Source organism: Enhydra lutris, unplaced genomic scaffold (assembly GCF_002288905.1).
Source record: "Enhydra lutris kenyoni isolate GAN:26980312 unplaced genomic scaffold, ASM228890v2 scaffoldscaffold3, whole genome shotgun sequence".
Lineage (NCBI taxonomy): Eukaryota > Metazoa > Chordata > Mammalia > Carnivora > Mustelidae > Enhydra > Enhydra lutris.
Genome location: NW_019154087.1, coordinates 70,581,377 through 70,606,982, shown reverse-complemented (window position 1 = coordinate 70,606,982; position 25,606 = coordinate 70,581,377). Strand labels below are relative to the sequence as shown.

At 39.1% G+C, this 25,606-nt stretch overlaps 1 protein-coding gene across 2 annotated transcripts; it reads right to left on the bottom strand.

The window, feature by feature from the left end:
- Positions 1 to 3,805: 3,805 nt before the first annotated feature.
- Positions 3,806 to 25,544, bottom strand: LOC111154216 (BCL2 interacting protein 3 like). 2 transcript variants are annotated; one of them, XM_022513695.1, is made up of 6 exons: positions 25,361 to 25,544; positions 18,188 to 18,371; positions 13,722 to 13,794; positions 8,719 to 8,822; positions 8,428 to 8,577; positions 3,806 to 6,597 (listed from the first exon to the last, which is right to left on the bottom strand). In XM_022513695.1, the coding sequence occupies exons 1-6, from the start codon at positions 25,458 to 25,460 to the stop codon at positions 6,549 to 6,551; spliced, it is 660 nt and encodes a 219-aa protein (XP_022369403.1). In that variant the 5' UTR covers positions 25,461 to 25,544; the 3' UTR covers positions 3,806 to 6,548. The 2 variants fall into 2 exon arrangements, with proteins under 2 accessions (XP_022369403.1, XP_022369409.1); XM_022513701.1 differs by lacking the exon at positions 25,361 to 25,544 and adding an exon at positions 19,116 to 19,229.
- Between the last annotated feature and the right edge of the window lie 62 nt (positions 25,545 to 25,606).

Here is a 25,606-nt window from a genome sequence, read left to right as displayed (position 1 = left end):
GTGAGAGAGATGGCTGTCAAGAAGGCTTCCCAGAGGAAGTGAACTGTGAGCTGAGCCCTGAAAAGTGGAGGAAAAGCGGTGGGGGAAAGGAGATCCGCTGCAGAGGAAAGAGCACTTAAAAAGGTGACAGGCCTGCAGAGCACGAAGGTATATTCATAATTTGGGGAGGTGGTGGCAGGCAACAATGGGGAGGTAAGGCTGGAGATGAGCAGGACCTGAAGAGGAAGGGCCTGACAGCAACTTTGGGAATTTTATCCTCAGGACAATGGGAAAGCGTTTAATGGTTTCAAGTGACAGTGGTACGATCAGATTTTAATTTTACTTCCCATATAAATGGGAGGGGTAAGGAGTGGGCGACAGAATGCCAAGCAGACTCCCTGATGAGTGCAGACCCTGGACCTGGGGGCTTGATCCCACTACCCCGAGATCATGACTTGAGCAGAAACCAAAAGTCAGACGTTCAACCATCTGCATCACCCAGGCGCCCTTTGGTTTGACTTTTGGAAAGGTTACTGTGGCTGCTTTAAAGTACAGAGCCCTAGAGACCAGCTGGGAAACTCTTGCAGTGACCCAAGAAATGCTGGGGGCGGTGGCCTGAATTAAGGTAGTGGAAGGTGGAAGCAGCTGCGGGAGCTGAGATATTCTGAAGGTGGAATTAACAGGCATGGTGACTAGATGCATGGGTGGAGGACTGGCAGGTTTCTGGTTTGGGCAATTGAGGGGATACTTATGCTCTTCACAAACGACACAAGAGGGGTACATGGAAGGAAAGAGGAAGAGAGATGGGGAATACAAGTTCAGGAGGTGCTAAGAGGCCATGTCTAAGGGGTAGTTGGACTAAAGGGTCTGGAGCCCAGCACACACCTGGCTTATTACAGCTGCAGGCACCACTCGCATTTACCTGTGGGTCAGTGACCTGGTTGTGTGTCAGCATCACTCTGGAAGCACTTAAAAAAAAAAAAAACAAAACCTGTCATTTGTTTCTTTATTAAATATACCACATTTTTTCTGTATTCATGCTAGGAGTGGGAGTGGAGGACAGAACTCTGTTGAGATGGAGCACAGGTAAAATTCACTGAGGTTGGGGAACTAAAGCTTTTTTTGTTTTGTAAGCATTTCAAAACATGATACAAACTGCAGAGGAGGTAGGTGTAACTTCACTAAGTGGTAACCAAGTAATTTTAGTATGATTTGTACTCCTTCCCTCAGCCCAAGTTTCCAACCCCATTCCACTTAAGCTAACTTTAAATTTGCATTTCAAAGTGTAAGAATTGATCAGCAGCTTAACCACCCATTGGTACTTACTCAAAAACCCCTTGAAACACATCCAAATGCTCTTTTCAGTTATTTATAAAACTTGCTATTGTCTAATAACTTCTGATGAGCTGTCTTCTCAGCTACAGAAATAAAACCTTTGTCAAAACTTTTCCCCTTGATTTGAATTCATAAACTGGCTAATTTCATGACCTTTATATTTGTATTTCTACCATTGCAAAGAAAGAAATAATAAGTGAAGCAGAGGACATCTTTACAAACTGACACCGGTACCTCATGAAGCAGAAGAGGTATAATTAATCATCCCCAGGCTAAAACACATGGAAGTTAAAATGTCACGAATGGGGCCTACTAGTTTATTGATTATTAACCATTTGTGATGTGGAATGTTAGCTCACCTAAACTTAGAATTTATAGCTTTTTCCCTGAATTTTGGTTATCTTACCAAGAGGCAAAAAGGAAACATTTAGAATAAACACGCACATTCTTATTCCACTACCAAATATAAAGTATTATTTCTAGGATTCTGTAATGTCTATACCTAATTCAGCCATTCGCAATCCTGCTTTTTAGACTGAACTGTAATTTACTAAGAGCAAGGACAGAATTAAAAGGCCCCAAGATCTCAGTTAGTCCAATCTAAGGTGGCTGAAGCTCAAAAGCATCAAGTCGACTAGGCTGCAAAGTGGGGAGCCTAGTCTGGGTCAACTGGACTGATGCTTTTGGTTTTACTGGAGAATAATGGCAGGAGCAATTATAAGGCTTCAAGAATCTTATGCTTTAGTTCCAGTCTCCTTTCAGATCAGGAGATACTGATCGAGAACAATCCCATTTTCCTTCTCCATCTACACCGTCTTCATCTTCAAAACCTAGTCTTTATAGACAGAATGGTCTATTAGACTTGAATTTCCTCAACTCCTCATTCTTTTGCTCCTCAAAGACCTCTCTTGATGCTTGCTCGCCCATCTCTTCACTTCCCATCATGAATGTTTAGGTTTGTGCAATGGTTCCAAAAGTCCTTCTCCCCCTTTCTAAGGTCAATCTCCCCTCTGAGTCCTTAATATATCCTAACTACTCCCTTCAAGGTCTTACTCCAGTATTTTCCTGCTCCCTTGTGTCTTCCTTTTGTGCTCTTTTGTTAGACCTACTCCTATCCTATATCCAACTTAAACAATAGTATCACCTGGTTTCCTCTTAAGAAATCTTCCCTTCCTTTTTGTCATCTCCAGATTGAGAAAAGCCAGCACTTCCTTGCTATTCTTTCACTGACCCAATATAATTTTGCCTGGGACCCCTCTTTTGCTCCTACAGAAAATGCTCTTTCAAGGATCAGTGATTCAACAACCAAAATCACAATGTTCTCTTCAATTTACCTCCTTAACCACTAAGTCTGATGGGACTGGCCACCTCCTCCCCTTTCAGGGGGGTGGTTCTCCTACCTTACTATTTACATCACTCACCTTTTTGAGCTTCTCTTCTGCTCAGTCTTCAAATGTTGGAATTCACTGTTTTCTCCTTTCCTCCTGGTCAAATCTTCAAATAGTATATAATACACATGCATAAATGCCTTGTGTATTTCATTTCCATTCCAGACCTTTCTCCTGAGTTCTAGTGCTAGGGAAGAAGTGTCTACTTGTTAGGTTCCAACCAGGTTCAGGGTATTCAAAATTGAAGTCATCTTTCCTTCCTCCCACTACTCCCATTTCTCCACCTGTCCTCCCTTTCTCAGTTAATGGCATCAATTGAAACTCAAAGCAAAAAAAAAAAAAAGTGGGGGCGGGACAGGCACACATGCATCTTCCTCTCTAAATCATCTTTTCACCACTGACTTTGGTTTTCCCTCAGATCTTCATATCCACCCTGGCCCAGCTGTCCCATCCCTGGGGTTTACCCCTTGGGCAGGCCCTATTCCTTACCTAGAGAACCAACTCTCTTAATGCCTCTGGTGCTTTCTCCTCACTCTACCAGGACCATCTACAACTTCATCTTCAGTCATTTCCCTGCATTTAACCCCCAAGGACATTCCACTAACTATAAGTAAATTCAGCTCCCAGAAGAGCACATAAATCTCAACCTGGTTCAACGTTAAACTACACTTTCAATTTCCTCTCTACCCATCCTGCTTTCCAGTCACAATGACCTTCCAGTTCTTTCTAGAATGTATTTTTCACATGTCAGTTTCTGCCATTCCTTTACAGGCATACTCTCGATTCCCTTTTGCACCTGTTGAACAAGTACTTACTCATCTTTTAATACATCACCTCTTCTGTAAAAATAGCCTGATGCCATCTGTACCACAAAAGTTCTGAATGATCTGGCCCCACCATACTTCATACACACTTCTCCAATGAATAATATTTTGTGGTGATGGTCTCCCTGCGAGTAGGGAAGTCAGGAAGACAGGATAGCATTTGTTCCCATGCACCTGCACACTGTTAGGCCCTCAAGTATTTGAGGAACTTAGTGATGGAAAACTTCATCTCTAAACTCCAAGCCACACACATGACATAAAATGATATGCTGACAGAAGTTGTTTTGTGAGAGCTTTAATGGCACAAAATGTTTATAGCTACAAGTTATACATGTCTTGTAAACTGTATATAATGATACAAAGTGCTAACTAAATAGATGAAGAATGCATATCACTTTGGCTCAGTAAATTCCAATAATTTCAACAACTGGTTCACTTAAAAATTCACCCGACTAGCTAAATCTTCAATTTTCACTTTTAGAATAGTAAGTATTTTTACTGCAAAGTAACTTGTCGCACTTTTCAATGTGCAAGTTTGTGCAGTTTTGCTCATGATTCTGTTTACAAGTACTGTTAGCCAGTTTTCATCAATCAAGAAAAATGAAGGCTGCCTTTTCATCCCCAAATTGTAAACAGGTATAAAGCTTTTTGAACATTAATCTTAAAACGTCAACTGTTAATTGTCAAAGTCTCCTTTCCAACCATGCAATCTGTTTCTGTTCAACACAAATCTGGGTAGGAGCATAAACATGTATTCCGTATGTTAGAGCTATCAATAAATACTGCATGATTCATCTTAGGAGAAGTTTTACTATGATCATGTATTTATGTTTTAAGTAATAGTCCAAAATTTCACAGATAGTTTAAGAAAAAGGCAGAACTAAATTTATTTCCAATGTTGAAAAGAAATCATAAATATACCCAAGTTTAACCACACTACTGATAGAATTCTATTGAATTTCAAAGGACGGCAATGTGTTACCTGTAAAAAAAAAAAGTTGCTCTTATTTTAAGGTTGATTTTACTTTTTCCCTCCCAGGATACCAACTGTAATACAAGCTGCATAGTGTAGCAGTTTAACGGTTTACTTCTTTCACCTCTATCGGCCTTTCCAATTTTACTTGGGGTTTTCAAAATCAGCGGGCTGTCAGGTTCACTTTCCTTCCAAAGAAATCCAAGTATGAACACTTGAAATAAATAGGTTACAGAAGGCAAATCAAGTGTTACCAGGTTTGAGAATAAGATAGAAACAAGGTATAATAAAAAGATATCCAAAATTACTTAGGCATCAAGTGCTAGAAAGAAAACATAAAATGATTCAGAAAACAATTCTGGATATATCATCTTTCTTAAAGATAACCAGCTATGTTTATGAAAAAAGATAGTCAGAAATTAACTTTTTTGTTTAATCTGTAGGTTATTTTCCACTATAACATGTCCACTTTACAAAACTTAATGTGAAAGACATCTTCTGTCTTTCTACAAACTGGCAAATCTGGTTGCCAGTGTTCTCATCCAAGGCAAACCTGATGCGCTTTATTTAATGAATAAATGGCCAGTTTTAAAATTAACAATGGTTCTCTACATTTTCAGGAGGAATGTCTACATCATAAACAGTAATTATTTATATATAAAACATATAATAGTATCCCCTTCAGAGTCATGCTAGTTCCAAAATCCAATAAATCTACTTGGAATAACTGGTAATCCTGCTGCTTTCTAACAGTTTGTCCTAAAGCTTCACATTTTAGAAACGAACAAACAAAACAGAAACAGTCTATCACTGAAGGAAGCTGCCGAGCGCTCTGAGACTGCAGGAGTCGAGCACAACTGAAAAGATGGCCCCTGGAGAACGTGACCGGTGCCCGCACAGTCCCGGGCACCACCTTGGGAGGCTTGTGCAGGTCAACAGTAAAAGGGAGAGATCCAAAGAAAACAAATGGCATCTTCTCAGAACTTTGTCAACTGTTCCCACAACCCAAGTCTGGTTTTCAAAGTTGCACAAGTGCTTGAAATTACTCTGAAACAATGATCTTCAGAGTTTAAAGGCTTCAGAGTGTAAGTGGAGCTTCCTAAAATAAGAAGCCTATATTTATACCACAAATTGGAACTCATTCCAAAGCCCCTTCTTAGAAAAGAATTAAAAAAACAAAAACAAAAACCAAAACCAAAACTTAAAAGTCATGAAAAATTCACATGCAGCTAAAGCTAATTAAACAAAAATACCAAATACACACAAATCCCCAAAGCAATTTTGTATAGTTCTAGGCCTGAGACGTTCTTTAGGAGAAATAAAGATTCTACACCATAGAAAAGACAGCATTACAACATACTATTATTAAAATCTGTTGATGTAGTTTAGTTCTCATTTTACTTCACACCCATCACTTACGTAGCGGGCCTCCTATAAATGAAAAGGCGCCATTAGGAGGCTGTTTAGACAAAACGTGGCTCCAAAGCTTGTTTAAAATAATTTTTTATTGCCCAGGATATTTTTTTCTTGTGTCTTGTTTTTTGTTTTCTTTTTTAATAACTATAAATTCAAGCTTAGTGAAGCTTGCTTTGTCTTGAAAAAACAAAACAAAACAACAAAGCTGTTCTATCAATTGCTAATCTGATCTCATTTGAAGAGAGAGATGGTAGTTATCTTGCAAGTGTAAAATTTATACCATGAATGATGCAGGTCTAAGTCTGGTGGCACTAAAAGGAGACGATAGCATTGTTGACAAAATTATAATCTGCTGGTGGCATTTGCGGAAAAGAAGCCCTTGCAAATTTCTAAATAACAGTAAACTCTGTTAGGAAATTCTAAAGTGTCTTACAGGCCAAAAAGGGAATGAGGTTAGTAAAATGCCTCAACAGAGTTTGAATAAAATTCTGGATTTGAGAGTTACTGGAACTTGGATATGTAAAAATAGGGTGGCAGGTTGGGTCATGCTTACAATGGTCTCAAGTTCAAATAAACTACTGTGACAATACACCACTTCACAGGTCACACGCTTTTCTGGGGCTGTTCTTTCCTTCAGTAGGTGCTGGCAGAAGGTGTGCTGAGTCGCTTTCCAATATAGATGCTGAAAGGAAACAGAGTACAGAGTGTTTCACCAGTGTCAATGGATGCAAACCAGTTGTCCACAGGCCGAACTGCACCTAAAAACTCCATGTTGTAAAAGACTCTAAAGGTGTATGTGCACAGTTCCCTAACACCCTGAAATCACTGCTGCCTTCCTTAAAACCAGTCACCAGGCAGCCAAACTGGTTTTATGTAATTATGTTTACTCATTAGGCAGGACTGAACAGCACAGGGGCAGTGATCAGATGAAGTAAAACCAGAGAGAACAGATCTCTCCAAATGACAAAGCACAGCCAACTTCCTTTGACACGTTCCCTTACAGCAGACAGAAAGTTCTACTGGTATTTTACATACAAAATACAGTAACATGCCAAATCACAGAGCTGCCAGTGCTTTATAGTGGGCTCTTAACTAATCACTTAACTCTTCAGGCTTCAGGCCTAATATTACTTTTCCCCGCCAAGCAAGTATTTTACCAGTAAATAACATAAGCAGAAGGGAAGTTAAGGAAAATAGGAAGCTAGTCCCACCAACCTCCAGTGTAATTAAACCAACTTTCTCAAATCCTTTTTTTTCTATACTCATCTATAACAATAGTTACACTTATACCAGCAAGCGAGACAATCTAAAGACTCATGAAAGGAAGAGCTACTGGAAGTTATAAAAACCAAGTTCTTGAGGGCAAATGAACTACTGTGCAGTCAATACCAAAGGGGAATTTGAACTCCTCCTCCTGCCTGCCCTCACACCAACCCTGTTCAACACTCACACACTCCCTTCCTCCACAAAACCTTCCATCCATTCTGCTGTTTGTGATCATGGCCTTCGCCATCACAAAAACAGATCAGGTACTCAGAAAGGCAAAAGGAGTTTATGGGAAAGTCATGTGTATGTTTCCATGTTTATGACTGTGAGTAAATCTCTCCCATATGCTGAGCTCCTTACAGAAGAGATAAGGGATCACAGAGCTTTTGCATATTATATAGAGAAAATGATTCTTTGCACATGCTTAAAGAGAATAACAGATATTGCTTAAAGAGAATAACATATATCTTATAAAAAGAAAAAAACAACAACTAGGGTTTAACTCCTCCTTCAAAAACAGATTTCCTCAACTGTTCCATCAAAACCAAAAAAAAAAAAAAAAAGAAAGAATTTAAAAGACATTCTTAAAAAAATTCATTATTTATAGGTAAATGTGGGGTCAACTTTAGAAGAATAAATGAAAATGCCACAAAAAAAGAAAAAACAGGATCCTGAACCAACCTACCAGTTTCACTCAAGGACTATTCAATAGAATGGTGTATTTTCCCTTCTGGGGGAAAAAAAAATGTTCAAATCAACCCTAAATTTATACACTTAAAGGTTAGTTTACTTTAAAACTTAGCTAATCTTGATGAATCACTAAATTCTATCCCTAAAACGAATATACTGTATGTTAACTAAATTGAACTTAAATGAAAAAATAAATAAAACTTAGCTAATCTTGAATAATTTATAAACAAGAAAAAAGGAAAAATTCAAGCACAGAAGAGCCCACTTAAAAATGACTATTGGTGGGGGTGGGGGAGTGGGGAGGGGGTAGGAAGATGACCTTTGAGAGGATTAACATGAATAACCTATTTTCAAGTAAGAAAAATAAAACTCCCCTATTGAAAATGCTTACCAGTGTACCAATACTGTATCAGCTTCAATAATTCTTTTAAGCTCTCCCTATTTGCACTGAAACATTAAAAGCAAAACAAACTGTTTCACATCTATTTCTTATGTCTGGAAACACAACAGGGGATGAAATGAAGGGAAAACCCATTAGGAGTCCACCAGTACTTACCCTAGGCCCAAAGCCAAAACATGAGAGAGGAAGAGAGACGGAATGAACACCTTAAGGAATTCTGCGGAGAAAATACCCCCCTTCTTCATGGCCCCGCTTTTCCTCATGCTTAAAGAGACAGAGCGTTTGGGGTGTCTGAAGTGGAACTCCCTGGGGGAAGAAAAGCAGAGGCAGGGGTCAGAAACTCAGAAACGCACTTGCTGAAAGCATCCTAGGAGTGAGCAGGTCCACTGTCTTTGAGTGGGAATGGTGTCTGCCATGTCCCCTGAGAAGACATGTGCAAGGACTTACTTAGGTGGAATGTTTTCAGGTCTACTGGACCAGTCAGACACCCAGTCAACGCTTTTCTTCAACGCATCAACTTCTTTCTCTCCTTCTGCAACTTCTTCTTCTGACTGTGAAGAAGAATTACAACTTTAAAAAAGAAAAAAAGGAAGCCCAATTGTTCCCACTACAAAAGAGAAATCTAGACAGAAAATATACTAAAACTCTTAAGGTTGTGCATCAGCAATTTTCATGTAAGAAACATGCCAGTTTTCTAAAAAGGCTGACCCAGTGATCTGAGATCAGGGCATTTACTATCTTAAAAAGAACCTGAGTGGGCCTCGCTGTTGTTCTACCGAAGCATAGGGTGTGAACCTGGAAAGTGCACTCCTGGCTATAATGTTCACTGAAATGTGGAGAGCTTCATTAACTGCCACATCCGGGTGATACTTACACAGAGGCCCACTGCAACATTCTCTCTACTTCTGTTCATACTCAAAACTTTTCATTATTAAAAATTAAAAAATCTCCAAAAGTATATGCTAACCAATATAAAGTGATGACAAAACAAGTGGGACATGTGATGAGGAAATAAGTAATAACAGTATTAATCATTTATCAAGAGATAAGCATCATTCTAAGCACATTATATGCATTAATGATTTTTACTTGGCAACAATGCCATAAAAACAGAAATTATTAATATTCCATTTTACAGATGAGGAAACGAAGACGTAAGTGCCTGAAGTTTTGTAAGGAGCAAGAGATAAGGCCAGTATTTAAACCAGGTAAACAGTCTCTTCCAGTCCCCAACTCCTAAGCATTAGGCTTTACTTCCTTAGACAAATCACTATCGAAACATTTCCCAAAGTTTATTCAAAATTATGTAAGCTAAAAGACTTTGGAATCATTTATTTTATAATGACTTAGAATTTGACATTTTTTTCCATCAGGTAAAAGAAAAGTAAGTCCTTTTTCTTGGTAATGATAACCCACAGTTTCAGGCCAAGAACAAGCAAAATTCCCAATAGCTTCTCTTTCACAAGAACCCTCGGGAATGAGATGGTCCTAAAAATGAACAGTACTATTCCCTCAGCTTTAAGGAACGTGATGCTAGGACCTCAGACCCAAGGGTCTCAAAGCTAAGAACTGTTTTGATTTGTTACTCTGTTTGAATAGGGTTCATTCTTTTTGGTAGATAGCTATGAAATGCAGAACTTGATATAAGCATGTGGTTTGTTTTTTTTTTTTTACAGGGCTAGTTCTCTGTGAACTAGGTGCCCCAGGAAGGTAGTTCAGAGAGTAAGAGAGGCTACCCTACCTCTAGAGACTATCAAACCGAAAGTAAAATCCCTGTGGATTTTTGCTACTCTGGTAGTATCATTCTTACTTAGTTCTGCTGGACTTGGCAAATTCCACTGAATGACACAATGTAGCCTTTAGGATTAAGCTTTTTCCATTGGGTATTGAGATTATTCAGAATCATGAGTTGGCTCTTTTTGGAATAAATCTGAAAACATCCTAAATCAAAAAGAAGTTGCTACAATTTACTTATAGATCAGTTTGTGTACACACAATATCTGACTATATTCAACACATTCGTGTCACTTCTGGTTACAGTTTCCAACTCTGGTCTCGCATCTCTCTCCTTAAAACTGCTCAAAGACTGAGGTTTAAATTTGTGAACAAGTTAATATTTCCTACTTTCCAAGAGAATGAAAATGTAGTAAGATTTTATGGCTTAATTTACTTTATGATGTCATTTTCTCTCAGTTGAGCGAAGCAAAGTTATCTTTGGACTACTAGTAAGAACAAATTCCCCAAATCAGTTTAGAATGCTTACCTTAAGAACCAAGAATCCTATGCTATCCTCATTTACTACTGCTGTGTGCTTCCTTTTATTAATCTTAAATTTGCCAGTTTCAGGTTTTAAACTACCTTCCAATCCTTGGAAAAATGTACTTAATATGGTAATAATGCACTTTATCTATAAATACGATTCATACTTTTAACGGAATCAATAACCCTCCTCTGACTATTTTAGCCTGTTCTCAGTGCAAGTCCTTTACCTTCAAAGCACTTCACATTCTCCCTCCATGGCCCATGTCAAGTTCTTTCTTGACATGGTCTCTATGTGCAGCTATTAAAACCACACAGAATGGGGTCCACAAACCCCAGTTTTACCACAGGGGAAAGGGAGGACATTTTGCTCTGTACCAGTAATAGTGATACCCAACACTGTGCTGGCCCCTTCAATCCCAGAAACACACTACAAAAAGGACTTCAAGAGACCTAAATAAAATGGAGACTTTTGAGGACTATGGTCCTAAAAGTATAGTCTGAATGATCCTTTTCCTAAATGCATTATACCTTAGGCTTCCTCATACCATAACTCACCCAGCACATCTTAGGTCATTCTCAGGACCTTGTGAGCTCTCCTGAAATCAACTCCGTGCACAGATTTATTTTAGTAGAAGGCACAAGAGCTGCAGGTTCAGACAGCCCTGGTTTCAATCCTGGCTCTCTCACCCACTGGCTTTGTGATCTTAGCTTAGTGATTTAATGAAGACAAAGCCCCACTTCTCCCATTTGTTCTCAGGGCTAATATCACCTCTTTCACTAGAATGAGAACACTGGAAGTGGGAAAAACCTTTTTTAAAAATAAATTTAGCACCTAGAATACTTCTAGTATGTATTAGTGTCTTTCCTTCCTCCTCCTAGAACAGGCTGAAAACATTCTCTGTTCCTCGTATAGACAATATATAAATGTTTGATAAGAGCAATCCCTTAACAGTCCTGTGGTAAATGCTTCTGTTTGCTAACCCTGAGCTTGCTTCTCGCTCATGAAAAAAATCCACCCTCCCGAAACCTAAAGTTGTTAATTTTTTTTTTCTTAAAGATTTTATTTATTTATTTGACAGAGAGAGAGAGAGAGAGAGATCACAAGCAGGCAGAGAGACAGGCGGTAGGGGGGAGCAGGCTCCTCGCCGAGCAGAGAGCCTGACGCGGGGCTCGATCCCAGGACTCTGAGATCATGACCTGAGCCAAAGGCGGCAGAGGCTTAAACCACTGAGCCACCCAGGCGCCCCTAAAGTTGTTAATTTTTAAATGCTCATTTCTTCAATTTTAAAAAAGTAATGGAAAAGGCTTTGTGAAAGTTTAAATAAGTCATACCCACTGATTTCTCTTTTACTAAAAGTCTTATTCTAAAAAAACACATTTTTCTTAAAGGACTTAAAACTGCTTTTCCAAAGATGTAATCATGTTTATATGGACTGCTCTGATTGTTAATATAGTTTATCCAACAACGTTGACGGTAACTAATATTCCTTTAGGTACTGATTTCTGAATTGGGACCACACGAGCAATACTATCATAATCTGAAACAGAAGCCAAAAATGTTGTATTTTCTCCCCTGACTTTCATAAATTCCTCTGGAATTCTAGCTTGGATGCAGTCAGCTCTACAATTTTATTTAAGTTCAAGTATCAGTTAAGGCTAAATGTATACTGCCACTCCATCAATCACTTATGAGAGTGTTCCATTAGATTGTTAGGTAGATTATTAGGGGGAAAATGTATGTGTGTCGGGGAGGGAGGTCTAAGATCAAATAAGCTTGGGAAACACTTGGTTTAAACTAAGAGATTCTTCTGCTGCAGGAATCGTCAGAGCCTTTAATGGGCTACCATGTGCTGTGACTACTGGGGATGGGGGGGGGGGGGAGGAAGGGAGCCCAGGAACTGTATTACTTCCACTTGACTTTGGAACTATCTTATGGAGCTTCCCATTGAGCAAATGTTTGTTGAAACACATTCTGTAAAATGCTAATCTAGATTTTCAAAGTACCCGTACAAAAGACAGTATGAAATGAGGGCATCTTCCTCAGGAAAGACTACAACAAAGAATTAATTTCACTTCTCTTCCTTGGGATTCCTTAGTACACTTTTGCATGCAAACTACTATTTTCTTCTTCATTAGTTATAGCTTATGCACGTGGCAAAACCGACATACATCAGCCAGCAATTCAACAACTGCAGTCAGAACATCTCTGTACACGACAGTCTTATCTATAATATAAAGCTCATCATAAAACAAATTTATATTCAGTCCGTAGATTTTCTAGGTTTTAGAGAACAGCACAGACTATGAAAAAAGCAGGGAGAAACTGCAGCCTTCTGAAACAGAAGAATACTGGGTGCACCCCACGTTATCATGCACAGTCTTTCCAGTGCAAAAGGGGAATAGGACACTATGCAGGGAGAATCCCACAATGCAAAGTTTCTGTCCAAATGCATTTTTAACATTCCTTCCACAAATACTCTGCCAGCCCATGAACATGGTAGAGAGAGACAATGGTTCTGGTCCTCACAAATTTGCACTCTGGCACTTTTAGGCGAGTCAACACATCAATACAGTCAAGGGCCAGTTATGAGCATTTTAAATCGCTAATAACAATTACTTCTCGTAGATTTCAGAATACTAATTGTTGTATACTTTCAATACTACAGCCATCTATTTTACTGATAACGTCAACTCTTAGCGAACTACATTTATCTTCTTTAAGGGACCCTGCAAAATTCAAATGAATATTCTCTCTAGCTGTTGAAATTCATCTCAAAAGTCACTGGTTTGCTGTTAGATGCAGGAAAAAGTTTTCATGCCTGATTTTACAACTTTCCTTTTCATTCATTTTGTGACCTTAAATAAAACATCTGTCTCAGCTTTCTATTTATAAACTCAAGAAACTAGCCTGGAATACTGGAATGATACATTACAGACAAGAATTTTCCAATTCTTTTACAGTGAGAGGACCCCAAATGCTCAGCTGCAAGGCGTACAATGAGAGCTGTATCATCCTAAGTAAATTCCAAAATCAGAAACTGAAGAACTTAAAACAGCTTCAAACTACTTTTTAAAGTTTTCTTACTCTTTAATATATTTTAGTAAAACATACTTATTTAGAGGTTCACATTCCTAATTATTTAATGTACATCAGAAAAACAAGCACACACCCACACATGTACACGCACCTGAGAGCTATGGTCCCTGCTGGTGTGCATCTCCACATCAAACATAATCTGCCCATCATCTTGTGGGGAAGGGCTAGAAGAGAAAGAATTTAGCCATTACTTTTAATTCTCTTTTTGTCAAGTAAATTAACCTCCACTGGAAATTAGAAAATTGAAAGTTACAACAGTAGTATGGTTTTGAAAAAGCAGCAATCAAAAAGTATTATCTTGACCCCAAAGAACAAATGAAATAGAGCACTCTTATACCCAAAATATTCTGGAATTTTGTGATGATGATGACAGTGAGGTGAGAAGATCACACCAACCTCCCAAATTTTAAAAGTATATAGAAGCCTTAACTGGGTTTAGTCACGTATGCCGTTCAAACTCAACACCATGTTTCTGTCTCAAGGTTATATTCTCTTTTTTTTTTTTTTTTTTTTTTTTTAAGATTTTGTTTAAGATCACAAGTAGGCAGAGAAGCAGGCAGAGAGAGGGGAAGCAGGCTCTCTGCTGAGCAGAGAGCCCAATGCGGGGCTCCATCCCAGGACCCTGAGATCATGACCTGAGCGGAAGGCCCAGTGACCCACTGAGCCACCCGCCACCCAGGCGCCCCTCAAGGCTATATTCTTGAGTCAGCTTCTGGGAGCCAGGAAGGCAGGCAGAATGCACATTCCAGGAGCAGGGGAGGGAATGGGGAGCTTCCAATTGCCCAAGTCCAGCTCCAGGGTCAACCTGCGGTCATGTCTTCTTGAACACCTCCCCTAACACTCTTTCAAAGGGTCTTCAAGGCTAAAATTGTTTTCATGATACTATTATGATTTGCCTTTTTTTATTCTTATTCTGTCATGTCTGTCATTCTTATTCCATGGATCATGAAATTTTCCAAAGGCTACATGAAATGTTTTATCATTACAGAATGAATGCAAAAGCAAATGAGAATCCAGCTGTTTTCTATTAAGCCAGATAATAAAGAGATTTGCAAAAATGTAAAACAATGCTACTACTTCTTATTTATTTATTTTTGGTTACGAAAAAAGTTATTTTTCATTCTAAAAAAGTTACTCGCACAGAAATGTGATGGTTTTATTATTGCTAAATGAATACATTTTTAAATCTGTTTTATTTTAATTTCTAATATAATTAAATATCAAAATATATAACCCACATATACAAAAGATCTTTGGGGATCCCAGTAATTTTTAGGGATGTAAAGGAGTACGGAGACTAGAACTGCCATTCTACTTATTTCATAAATACTTGCTTTGAGATATTTCAGAGTGAATTATATAAGCTTATATACGAATATAGAATCTTCAATAAAAAGTACAAGATGTATTTCCAGAAACAAAATTTACAGGTAAACTTTTACATAAAAACACATGATCATGAACTATACTTGATGTGATAGATGAAAACAACATGGTAAGTTCTATTCTTAACCTTATCAATGATTGCTTGTGTAACCACAGCAGGTCATTAGATTTTCCACTCCACACCCCACGCTGCCAAATCTAATTGAAAGTAGAGATGAAAACTCTCCAGGCTTAACCAGTCCAAAGGAGATGTTATCTGTTAAAGCCCCCAAGAGCTTGTATATAATGTTAACATATAGAGATGATGGTGAGACAGATTCAAAAACAAATAAGATCACCCAAAATGTGTCAGACTAATTTGGCCTTGGACTATTATAATTAACATAAAAGAGCCTTAAATGCGGACAGCAAAAGAGAAAAGCTGGTTCTGTATCACACAAATATGTTAGTGTATTTAGACATTTTTTTGAACTAGAAATCTCAGGCTAGAACACAGGAACCAGATGGAAGGAGGCACTTTTACTGTCCTCAGTTTACTGTCATTATGCTCATATGACACTGTTGCATTCACAGCCAGATATCAAATTAAGGGCCATTCTCACAGAGCCAGGAGTAGGTCAAGGCAGTAAATGAAATAGTCAAGAACCCTACAGAAGCACTGTTCCACTTCTACACTCCTATCACTGCACCAATCTCACTTAGAAGAGTACTAAACAGTTCACTGGTGAACCATTTACTAACAATTTGGAATGCATTAGAGCTTCAACCCTGGCTCATATTAGAATTAGCTGGTGAGCTTTTATAATACCCTCATGTCTCTACCCCAACCCTGATGACAGCATATGAACCTCCAGGGACGTGGCCTGTGCACTGGTAATTTTAAAAGCTCTCTGGGTCTCCCTACTGTGTAGGTTGACAACTCCTACAGTAGGGTAAAATGCAATGCAAAACACATAGGGGTTATCTTCTAATAACCACTACAGTGACAAAAATGTATCTCTGGAATAATTTTTAAATTGAAAATATGGTTGACTGTTGAACATTGTAGGGTACTGGACCCACCCTGAACAGTTAAAAATCTGTGTATAACTTCTGACCCCCCCCCAAACCTAATTACTAATAACCTGCTTTTGGCAAGAAGCCTTATAGATAACAGAGTCAATTCATACATATCTTGTACATTATAGGCCTTATGTAGCGTATTCTTACAATAAAGTAGGCTAGAGGAAAAAAAAATGTTAAAGAAACTCACAGGGAAGAGAAACTACATTTACAGTACTATACTAGATTTATGGAAGAAAAATCCACACGGCTATGCAGTTCAGATCCATGTTGTTCAAGGGTCACTATATATATAAATTAGCTCTGGGACGAATATCCAACAGCCTTAAAAATGCTTCCACCTACCAAACACTTCTTGATGACTTCAAATATTGAGATGCCTGGCAATTCAAAAGGCATGAATTATGAAGACATTTTAAAATGTTATGGTGGGTTAGTACAGGAGAGTACTACTGAGCTATAGTCATAGGCCTTCTCTGAAAGATGACCAGGAACCCAAAGCCTAAAGATACAGAAGCTGAGGGATAGGGAAGTGTTCAAAAGCACATGCCACGCCTTGCTTCATGTATTTAGAAACCTAACTTAAACCTGATCATGGGAAGGTAAATTCCTATCTGATCACAAGTAGAACTACAACCACAAGTGATATAAGATGACCAGAAAAGCAAGCAGGTGCCTTCTTCTCTGCTCAATGACAACAGCAAGTGAACAAGAGGTTAAGAGACACGCTGATACCAATGATCAAGGGTCATGTACTTGAATGCATAGTAAAAGTCTTACAAACAGGCCCAGAAGAAGCAGAAAACTTCAGAAACCCCTTACAAGTCCCATAATATAAATGTAATTAATATAAACTTCAGTCTGAAGACAGACGAATGCTGCTGCAACTGGAATCATTGGGAAGCTGCTCAGCAAAGAGCCATCTGCTCTGCTTCTGCTTATAACAAGAGCCATCCCAGGCTCCTAAGAAGCACAGGGACAAAGGCAGAGATGAGACGGGGTGGCGGGGGCGCACAGAGTGCCAGAGCCAGCAAACCGGTCCTCTGCTACCTTGGTAACATCAGTGGATTATAAGATATGTAGGAACTTCAAACATGACTGAACTCCTGTTACTCCTTTTAAAACTTTTCCTGACAAATAAAATATGCTACATATACAATTTTTACAAAGTACAAAAATGTTCAGAAGAAAAATATTCACAATTCCATCCCTTGGAGATAATCACTTTTATTTTTAGTACACATTTTTAAGTGTTTCCTCAGTCTTTGCCTTGTGCATCTGCATTTTCTACATGACTAATATCAGTTAACTCTTCATCAACCAGAAGATCATCCAGTAGCCCATAATGCTAACAGCATGGCTGTCACCAGTCTAAAACTGTCACATATACCACCCATCCCTCCAGAAAAAAAATCAAAGCTTACACTGCAAAATAAATGAACAACTCAGTTTCATTTTACTCATACATATCACTGTATCCTTACTCTTTCACCAAAAGCAGCCCTTCAACAGTGGAATTACTTTCCCAAAGTCCAATGTAGAAAAATGAGGTATGAAATAGAAGCTCCTCTGAAGACACAGAATGGCCTTCCAAATGAACTATCTTTGCAGACCTTGGTTGGTGTTTCCAACGATGCAAATACCACTATAACTTGAATCAACCTGCAGTTTCTAGGACCCAAACATTTACTGAGTGTTACTGCACACCAGCATGACGACTGTCAAGGGTACAAAGGAGATGAAACATGACTCCTGCCTTTTGGAGCCTCACAGTCCAGAAGGGGGGATAGATACGTAACTCACAGAATGTGATCTGTTAAATAGGACACAATGGAAAATGGGAGAAAGTTTAATACTACAAGTAAACATTTATGGCATTGACTTTAAAACTGATAAACGTCAAAAAATGATACACTCTGAACAAGGAAATTGATTTAATCCAGTGAAAAACACCAGGCACTCAAATATTTGTCAATTAGCTATCTGATTTAAATACACATGCTGCGATAAACCAAGAGTTGTATTCTGTAAAATGAAAATGAAAGTAAATTTATTATTTTTTTCTAATGGAAATTAACCTTGTAACCCATCTGTATGGATCTTACTTACCTGTCACAGTGAGAACTGGCTCTTGAACTACTCTGTCCTGATTCGTGTTGTGCATCCAAAAGAATCTTCTCCATATCTCCATTGTGGATAGAGGATGAGGACGGTACATGTTCTAGTCCCCCATTTTTCCCATTGCCATTATCATTGCCATTGCTGCTGTTCATGGGTAGCTCCACCCAGGAACCTGTTGGACAAGTCAGATAGCTTAAGTTAACCACAGCAGAACCAAACTCTGTCATGTGCACACAGATGTGAATGCGGTGAATTCTGATAAGAATTCGGTCTGGCCTCAAAGCAAATGCAAGAGTGTTCTGAAGAAAATAAATAAGGAGCAACAGAAGTCTAAAAATATATATAGTTCCTGTTCCTGAAGTAGCTCATGCAATCAACCAATTTAGAAGAAGCTGGAACTCTACAACTAGTATCTTAGAAAATGCATCTTTTAGCCAATTTTCTCTCTAGTTAAAGCTTAGTTTATATATGATAAGCACTTACGGAAAACTCTGAGATTGCTTTTCAAAAAATAAGTGGCTACTTTATTACTACTTATCTTTACTATTTTAATTACGTATGTTTAACAGAATATATTTATGCGTATTTCCCCGTAGTCTACTGCAGCTACTTAGTTGTGTCCTCCCCACAGATGAAGTAAACCTACAGTTTAGAAACTTCTCAGAAGTCATCTAAATAAGTTAACAACTGTCCTAATCAGCACAATTAGAAGCTTCTAGAGAACTTAAATCCAATCATAAAATTTTCAATTTGTGTACAAATGTGCAACATAAAATTAATGCACACAGCTCTAATTAAATCTGGTGATAATACTAAAAAAAATCTGAAAAAAGCTTTCTTTCTACCCCACAAATTAGTTTATTCCTTTCCTTTATACCTCACCTCTTTCTATCCTCTCCCTATGCACTAGCCATACCTCGTGGACTTGTCCTTTCTTCTCTCCCACCACTTCCTATTTCCGAGAGTTTCACAGTCTTGTTGGTTTTAGGGGAGAAACTGCGCATCTGTACAGGAGACACCCAGGTTTTCTCAGGCCAACAGTCAAAGAGGGTGGAGCCACAGGAAAGGGAACGTGGCCCTGGTAATCCGGATAGCTCTTGAAAATATTTATTTATTGGCTCAGTGAGTTTGCTGAACACATTACAGTGCTTTAATCTTAATAAGAATTGGTAACAGCAGCCAATTCACAACAAAAAGAAACACTGCTGAATTTTCTTCCTAATTCCCATTCTGTATAATAAATTTTATTTTATAAAATATAACCAAGCAGATTGATAGGGCCATTCCTCCAAACTCTCAGCAGAAGCATTAGAGTTCTGTGGCTGAAGAGTCTTCCATCAGTAAATCAGAACCATCACCAAAAGAGGCTCAAACCCTAAAATGCACTCTCAGTGAGGTGAGGACTATTCTAGATCCAAAGTCAACTCAACATCATCCTTACTGGAAGGAAAAAGCTCAAAGGCAGACCTGAGTGGAAAACTGACTCTACCACCTAGTCTTTGCCTGTCTTTCTGAGCTTCAGTATTCTCTGTAAAACAGGGATACAAAAATACAGATCCCTAAGAGCAGCTCTGAGGATTAAACACAGGACACAGGTAAAGTACCCAGTAGGTGGAGATATTCATTCAGCTATCCACTAGTTAAAAGAGCTTACATTTGTCAAGTACCTAGAACAGCGTTGGCTAAATGAAAATGAAGTTACCGTTTCCATCCTTTCCCTCTAAGGCAGTCCCAGTATGTGTCACAGTCCCATAACCACCGCCAAATCTTTGGGACTGTACTGCCAAACAACACAGTTGCAGGACATCTCTGTGACCTCATTCTATACACAAAAATGGGCACAGACTAGACAGAACTCAAAATGGATTAACAAGTTCAACTAGCAAAGCTAAGACAGATTTAACTTTAACTAAAGGTAATTTAACTAAATACTTCGAGTGCCTCTGGAGTATATGAGAAATATGCCAAAGCATCCCTAAATTTAGAGTTCTGCAAAGTATTTTAACAGAAAGAGACAGAAAAAGAAAGAGGTATATGATAAATTTTTTTTTTCTACTCATACTGTTTTCTAGGATTGTCAAACTTATTTTAAACCAACAGAATCCATTCTTCTTGTATAGAAGACTGAAGTGTAAAATAAACAAAACAACCAAAAGACCTGAGCTGCTCTGGTAGGAGAAAAACTAAGGAATCAGGAGTTCATGATGGGTCTCTGTGGAAGCCAGTCTTCCCTTAAATATAGTTAATGTTCACTTCAAGTAGCTGATCAAAGAAAAAAGTGCTGTAGTAGTATTAGCTTTTCCAGACCTTACTTTTTTGAAGGACTTCCAAACCAATATCTAAATTCTACTTTCTGCATTAAAAACGCATGAGCAATCATAACCTAGGAACTTGAGAAGACATACCTGGAAAACCTTAGTAAAATTGATCTCTGTGATTAGCTTCATACCCAGCATAACTGAAGTCATTTCTACTTAAGGCAGACAATATTTATCTGGCATACACTAATATGGTGGTTAAGAGCAGAGAGTGAAGGCAGACTCCCAATCTAACACTTACAGCTGTTATGCCCTAGACAGGTTACCTAACCCCCTAACAGTTTTATCATCTGTAAACTGGGGATAATAATTACATCTACCTCATAGGATTGTTAGAAGGTTGAAATGAATAAAGCATGGAGAAAAATAAAGAAGGTCACTAGTATATGGAAAGTTCTATGTGTTAGCCACTACTGTAAGTATATTCTGTATCTTTTAAAAATGTATCTTATTGCAAAAATGTGTTTCTTGAAAATAAACATATAAAGTAAAAATACCTCTCCTCCCAAGCTCCCATTTCTATTCCTAAAGGCTACTTTTCAAAGGTTCTTATGTCAACTTCCAGAGCTTTTTCAATGAAATACAGTGCTGTTTTTTGGTTTTGTTTTTACAGAAAAACTGAATTGTACTATACATATTTTTCTCTAAGAAGCGTTTCTTTCTTTTCTTTTTTAAAAGATTTTATCTATTTGAGAGAGAGAGAGTGCCAGCATGAGCAGGGGGAAGGGCAGAAGAAGAAGGAGACTCCCCACCAAGCAGAGAGCCTGATACAGGGCTTGACCCCAGGACCCTGAGATCATGACCAGAGCCAAAGGCAGACGCCTAATCCACTGAGCCACCCAGGGGCCCTGTAAGAAGCATTTCTTACCTAACAGCTTACAGATAGATGTCTTTAAATGTCAATGTATATTACCTTACTTCAAAACAACTGCTTTGCATCTCATCTCATACCATACTTTAACCATTATCCAAATGTCAAGGTTAACCATTACCTAAATTGTTTCTAATATTATGTTATTTATAATCATGTCTTCAATAAATGATAATCTGACAATGTGCATTAAGACACCTAAAAAGGTAGACTTCCCTTAATAATTATCTTCCAGAAGGTATCTATGGACATAAACAGCATTGCACAAAAAGTTATGCACACAAATTATTAAAACCTTCATTTTTTTACTAAGATGGGAAAAAATAAACTTGTCTTTCTCATGTACTATAGATGTACTATACATGCTTTTCATTACCTAGTTCATTCCTGATTTACAGCCTCAGAATTTCTTGATGTTCTAACTCCACCAATTCTCACAAAGTCCCCTCCTCCTTGGAAAGGAAACAAGACAAGATATGAGGATTGTGCTGTCCAAGCAATACCAAGTAGAAAAAAATCTGAGTGAATTCTCTTCCTAATAATCAGACTTTAAAATTAAAAACTACAGGCTCTCTCCACTATAGTAAAATACTACTTAAAACTGAAAAGACCTCTCTTATGCCAGACTCTACACATACACAATACATGAGATATATTTTAGTTTAAGTGTCTGAGAATTCCTAAGAGATTCACACTTCTACATTTTGTAATATAGTATATTGTGAAGGTTGGCCCAGTAATTGTGAAGGAGGAGGGAGTGGGAGAGCTGAGGGGTAGAGGAAGGGAGAAAAGAAAGAAGAGTAGTTCTCCTCTTTTCCCACAACTTTCCAAGGTCCCATGTATAACTCTTATCCTAACCAGGGGTAACACATTCCATTATGTCTGATGTTCTTTCCTTAAAGCCTTTATTTTATTTAAAGTACTGGATGCTGGAATCCAGACCAAGAACAGTCACCAAAATTCTTCTAAAAAAAAAAAAAGTTGGGGCGCCTGGGTAGCTCAGTGGGTTAAAGCCTCTGTCTGCCTTTGGCTCAGGTCATGATCCCAGGGTCCGGGGATCAAGCCCCACATTGGGCTCTCTGCTCAGCGGCGAGCCTGCTTCCCCCCTCTCACTCTGCCTGCCTCTCTGCCTACTTGTGATCTCTCTGTGTCAAATAAATAAATAAAATCTTTAAAAAAAAAAAAAAGTTGGTCATTTTCCACAAGTGGATACTTACACACCAGTTACTTATGTATTCAAAACAGTATCATGAAGCAGTGACGTCTCACATGCCATAGCCTTAAAAGCCTTCACCATACTGGGGGAGCAAGTACATCACAGCTGAAGATGTTTAAAACAGGGGGAAAAAAAAAAAAAGGAAGAAGAAAAAGAAAGGCTATACTTCCTACATTAAAAGTAATAAGATTTTCTTATATTACCTACCAACTTATATAGCATAAATATATACAGATATTTTTACGTAACTTGTTAGTTTTCTTAATAAAACTGAAACTGGAAACTGGAAAAATGTTGTTTTAACTTTGCCAGTAGTTCAGATATTTATCTACTGATTTTGTAAGGAAAATGAATAGTTTCCTGATGGTAAACTAAAAAAAAAAGTCAGAGAAAGGTTTCATTATTCCAAATATTTCAATAATTTGCTGTTTTAAAACTGTCTTGACCCCTGAACTGAAGAAAAATCCCAAACCACAGATAATCTGTACAATGAGTTCATCTCCTGTGTTTCATAGTTATGCAACTTTACAGAACAAAGAACTTCAACTTATCAGCAATTTGGGTAATATTAGATATCTGAATAAGTTGTTTTACCTAGCGCCCAAAAATCACTTGAAGGAATCAGTAAGGCTTCTTGTTTTGTTTAAACCACTGTTGTATAATGAACTGAAAACACAAAATAAAAGACAAGAGGGGAGAAATTAAATATGGCACTAGCTAAAAGGTTTTCAGTAACTTTTCAAAGCTCACCCTACTCAAAAAAAGTACTTTCTATCTAGCAGACTTCCCAAAGCCAACATTTTGGTATCACACACAGAGGAAGTGTTCTTCCACTTCTGTTAAAGTTAATATAAACGTAGCAGTAACTCAATGACCAAAAACATCAAATACCTCTTATGTCTATCAGACACAGAGATAAACAATCACAGACAACTCGACCCCATTTGTTGTTTTTGTTAAATGGTCAAAGGAAACTAAAACTCCTTTTTTCCTGTGAAATCATGTATGCATACTAACCAAACAGCCAACTTGAGAGTACTGCAGGAAAATGGTGAGTACAATCAAGAAACAGTACACTAAAGAAAGCTAGATAGGCAGGTCACCTCTGTACATCAGGTAGAATAACCTACTGGGAAAACAGGAAACACACATTACCAGGGGATTCTGGGCTACTATCAGAAAGTAAAAAATCTCAGCTCTAAGTCCTAGCCTGTTGTGAACTTGAGACAACATACTTTACTCTTGCTCTCTTTACCGGTAAACAACAGAGACAGTAAGCTCTAAAGTGTCTTTCCATTCTAAAACTCCATGCTTCTAAAACAGTATGCTAAAAATGGTAAGCAGTGTTTTAAGTGCACATTAAATACATGAAGCAAATGTTTAAAGACACATAAATTAATCCTTTCTGTGGGAAATAACATATAAATCTTAAATTCAGAACGTAAGACACCTGAGTTTCAAAAACTCAACATTTAAGAAAAATTTATCCATCAAAAGATGGAACAGCAGCAATAAGCAATGAAAATATCTTAAAATACTCAAATTCTATCCCCATCTTGTGGGGAGGAACTCTTTTCCCTAAAATAATTTTTAGGCCACGTTGGAACACCTCCCTCTTATGAAAGAGACTGTGATGCCTTTGAATGTCATTTAAGCATCCAAATGATTTTTAAACGATTTCATCTGGCCATATGCTAACTGTCCCAACTGCCTCTTTAATGAGATCAATTACAGAAAGGTTGGGCAACGATCTTTCCAAGAAAACTGAGCTTTCAAGACAACTGGGAAAAACCTTAGGACAAGATGTCTGAGCACCAGAATGTTATGATAAGCAATTGTAGCTGATCGTAACTCAAATATTGCACATTAACTTCCAAGCGCCCGACTGTATCAGTGTAGTTTTAATCCCGTTTCTGAACATTTATTGCCCCAGATTCCGTAATTTATGCAATCTTGCATAATCTTCAAGAGGCTGTTCACAAAAGGTTTTCAGGGCACACAGCCCCATCGTTTAAAAACCAAAACCAAAAAACTCACTTGGGCCAACTCTCATAAAATAAAATTAACAAAACAAAACACGAAAAAAAGTAGCACAGCCTCCTCACCCCCACCCCCACCGTCAAACAAGTAACCACTAAATTACCAAATGATTTTCCTGACCAGCCTGTGGTAATAAAGGAAGGGAACTGGAGGGCTTACATTCCGAGCCCTAAGGGGAGGCCGACCCAGAGAGCTGGGGTCAACCCGGCCAGGCGCGAGCCCCGCCGCACACCTGACCGCCCGCGCGTCCTCCCGCCGCCCCCTCCCCTCGGCCAGCCGCCCGCGTCCATCCCCTGGCGTCCCAGCTGCACGTCCCCATCCCTGCCCACGTCCCCTCCGCCGCCCGCTCCGCCCACCGCGCTCTCCGCGCCCCCAAGGCCCGCCCCCCCCGCGTTCCGATTGGCTACACTAGGGGGGCCCACCGCAGGTGGGATCGGCTCGCCCCCTTCTCCTCCCACCCACCAGCCCTCCCCAACTGCAAGCCCAAGCAGCCCCCCAACCGAGACCAGGAGGGAGGGGAGACGGGCCACAGGAAGACAGGAGCCACTCCTCCTGACAGGTGACGGGAGCTGTCAGTCACCCGCAACATCCTCAGCCTCGGCCAATGGACTGCCTTCTCCTCCCGCCCCCCGCGCAGAGCTGGCGGCGGCGGCCGGAGCAGCTCCTCCCCCGCCCCCCCCCACCCTCTTCGCCGAGCCCACTGGCCCAGCACTCACTGTTGAGGCCGGCTGGCGGTGGCAAAGGTTGTTCACCTTCCTCGCAGTTGTTGTTGTTGTTGTGCGGGGGCGGCGGTTGCTCTACTAAATGAGACGACATTGTCAGGTGGCTGGAAGGGCTTGCGGCCGCAACAGGACCGTCTCTGGTTCTCCGGCAGCAACACAACAAGCCGAGTCCCCCGCCCCCTTTTCTGCGCCTGCGCAATCCCTCCCCCACCCTGACGTCAGGGTCCGCTCCGGCCACGT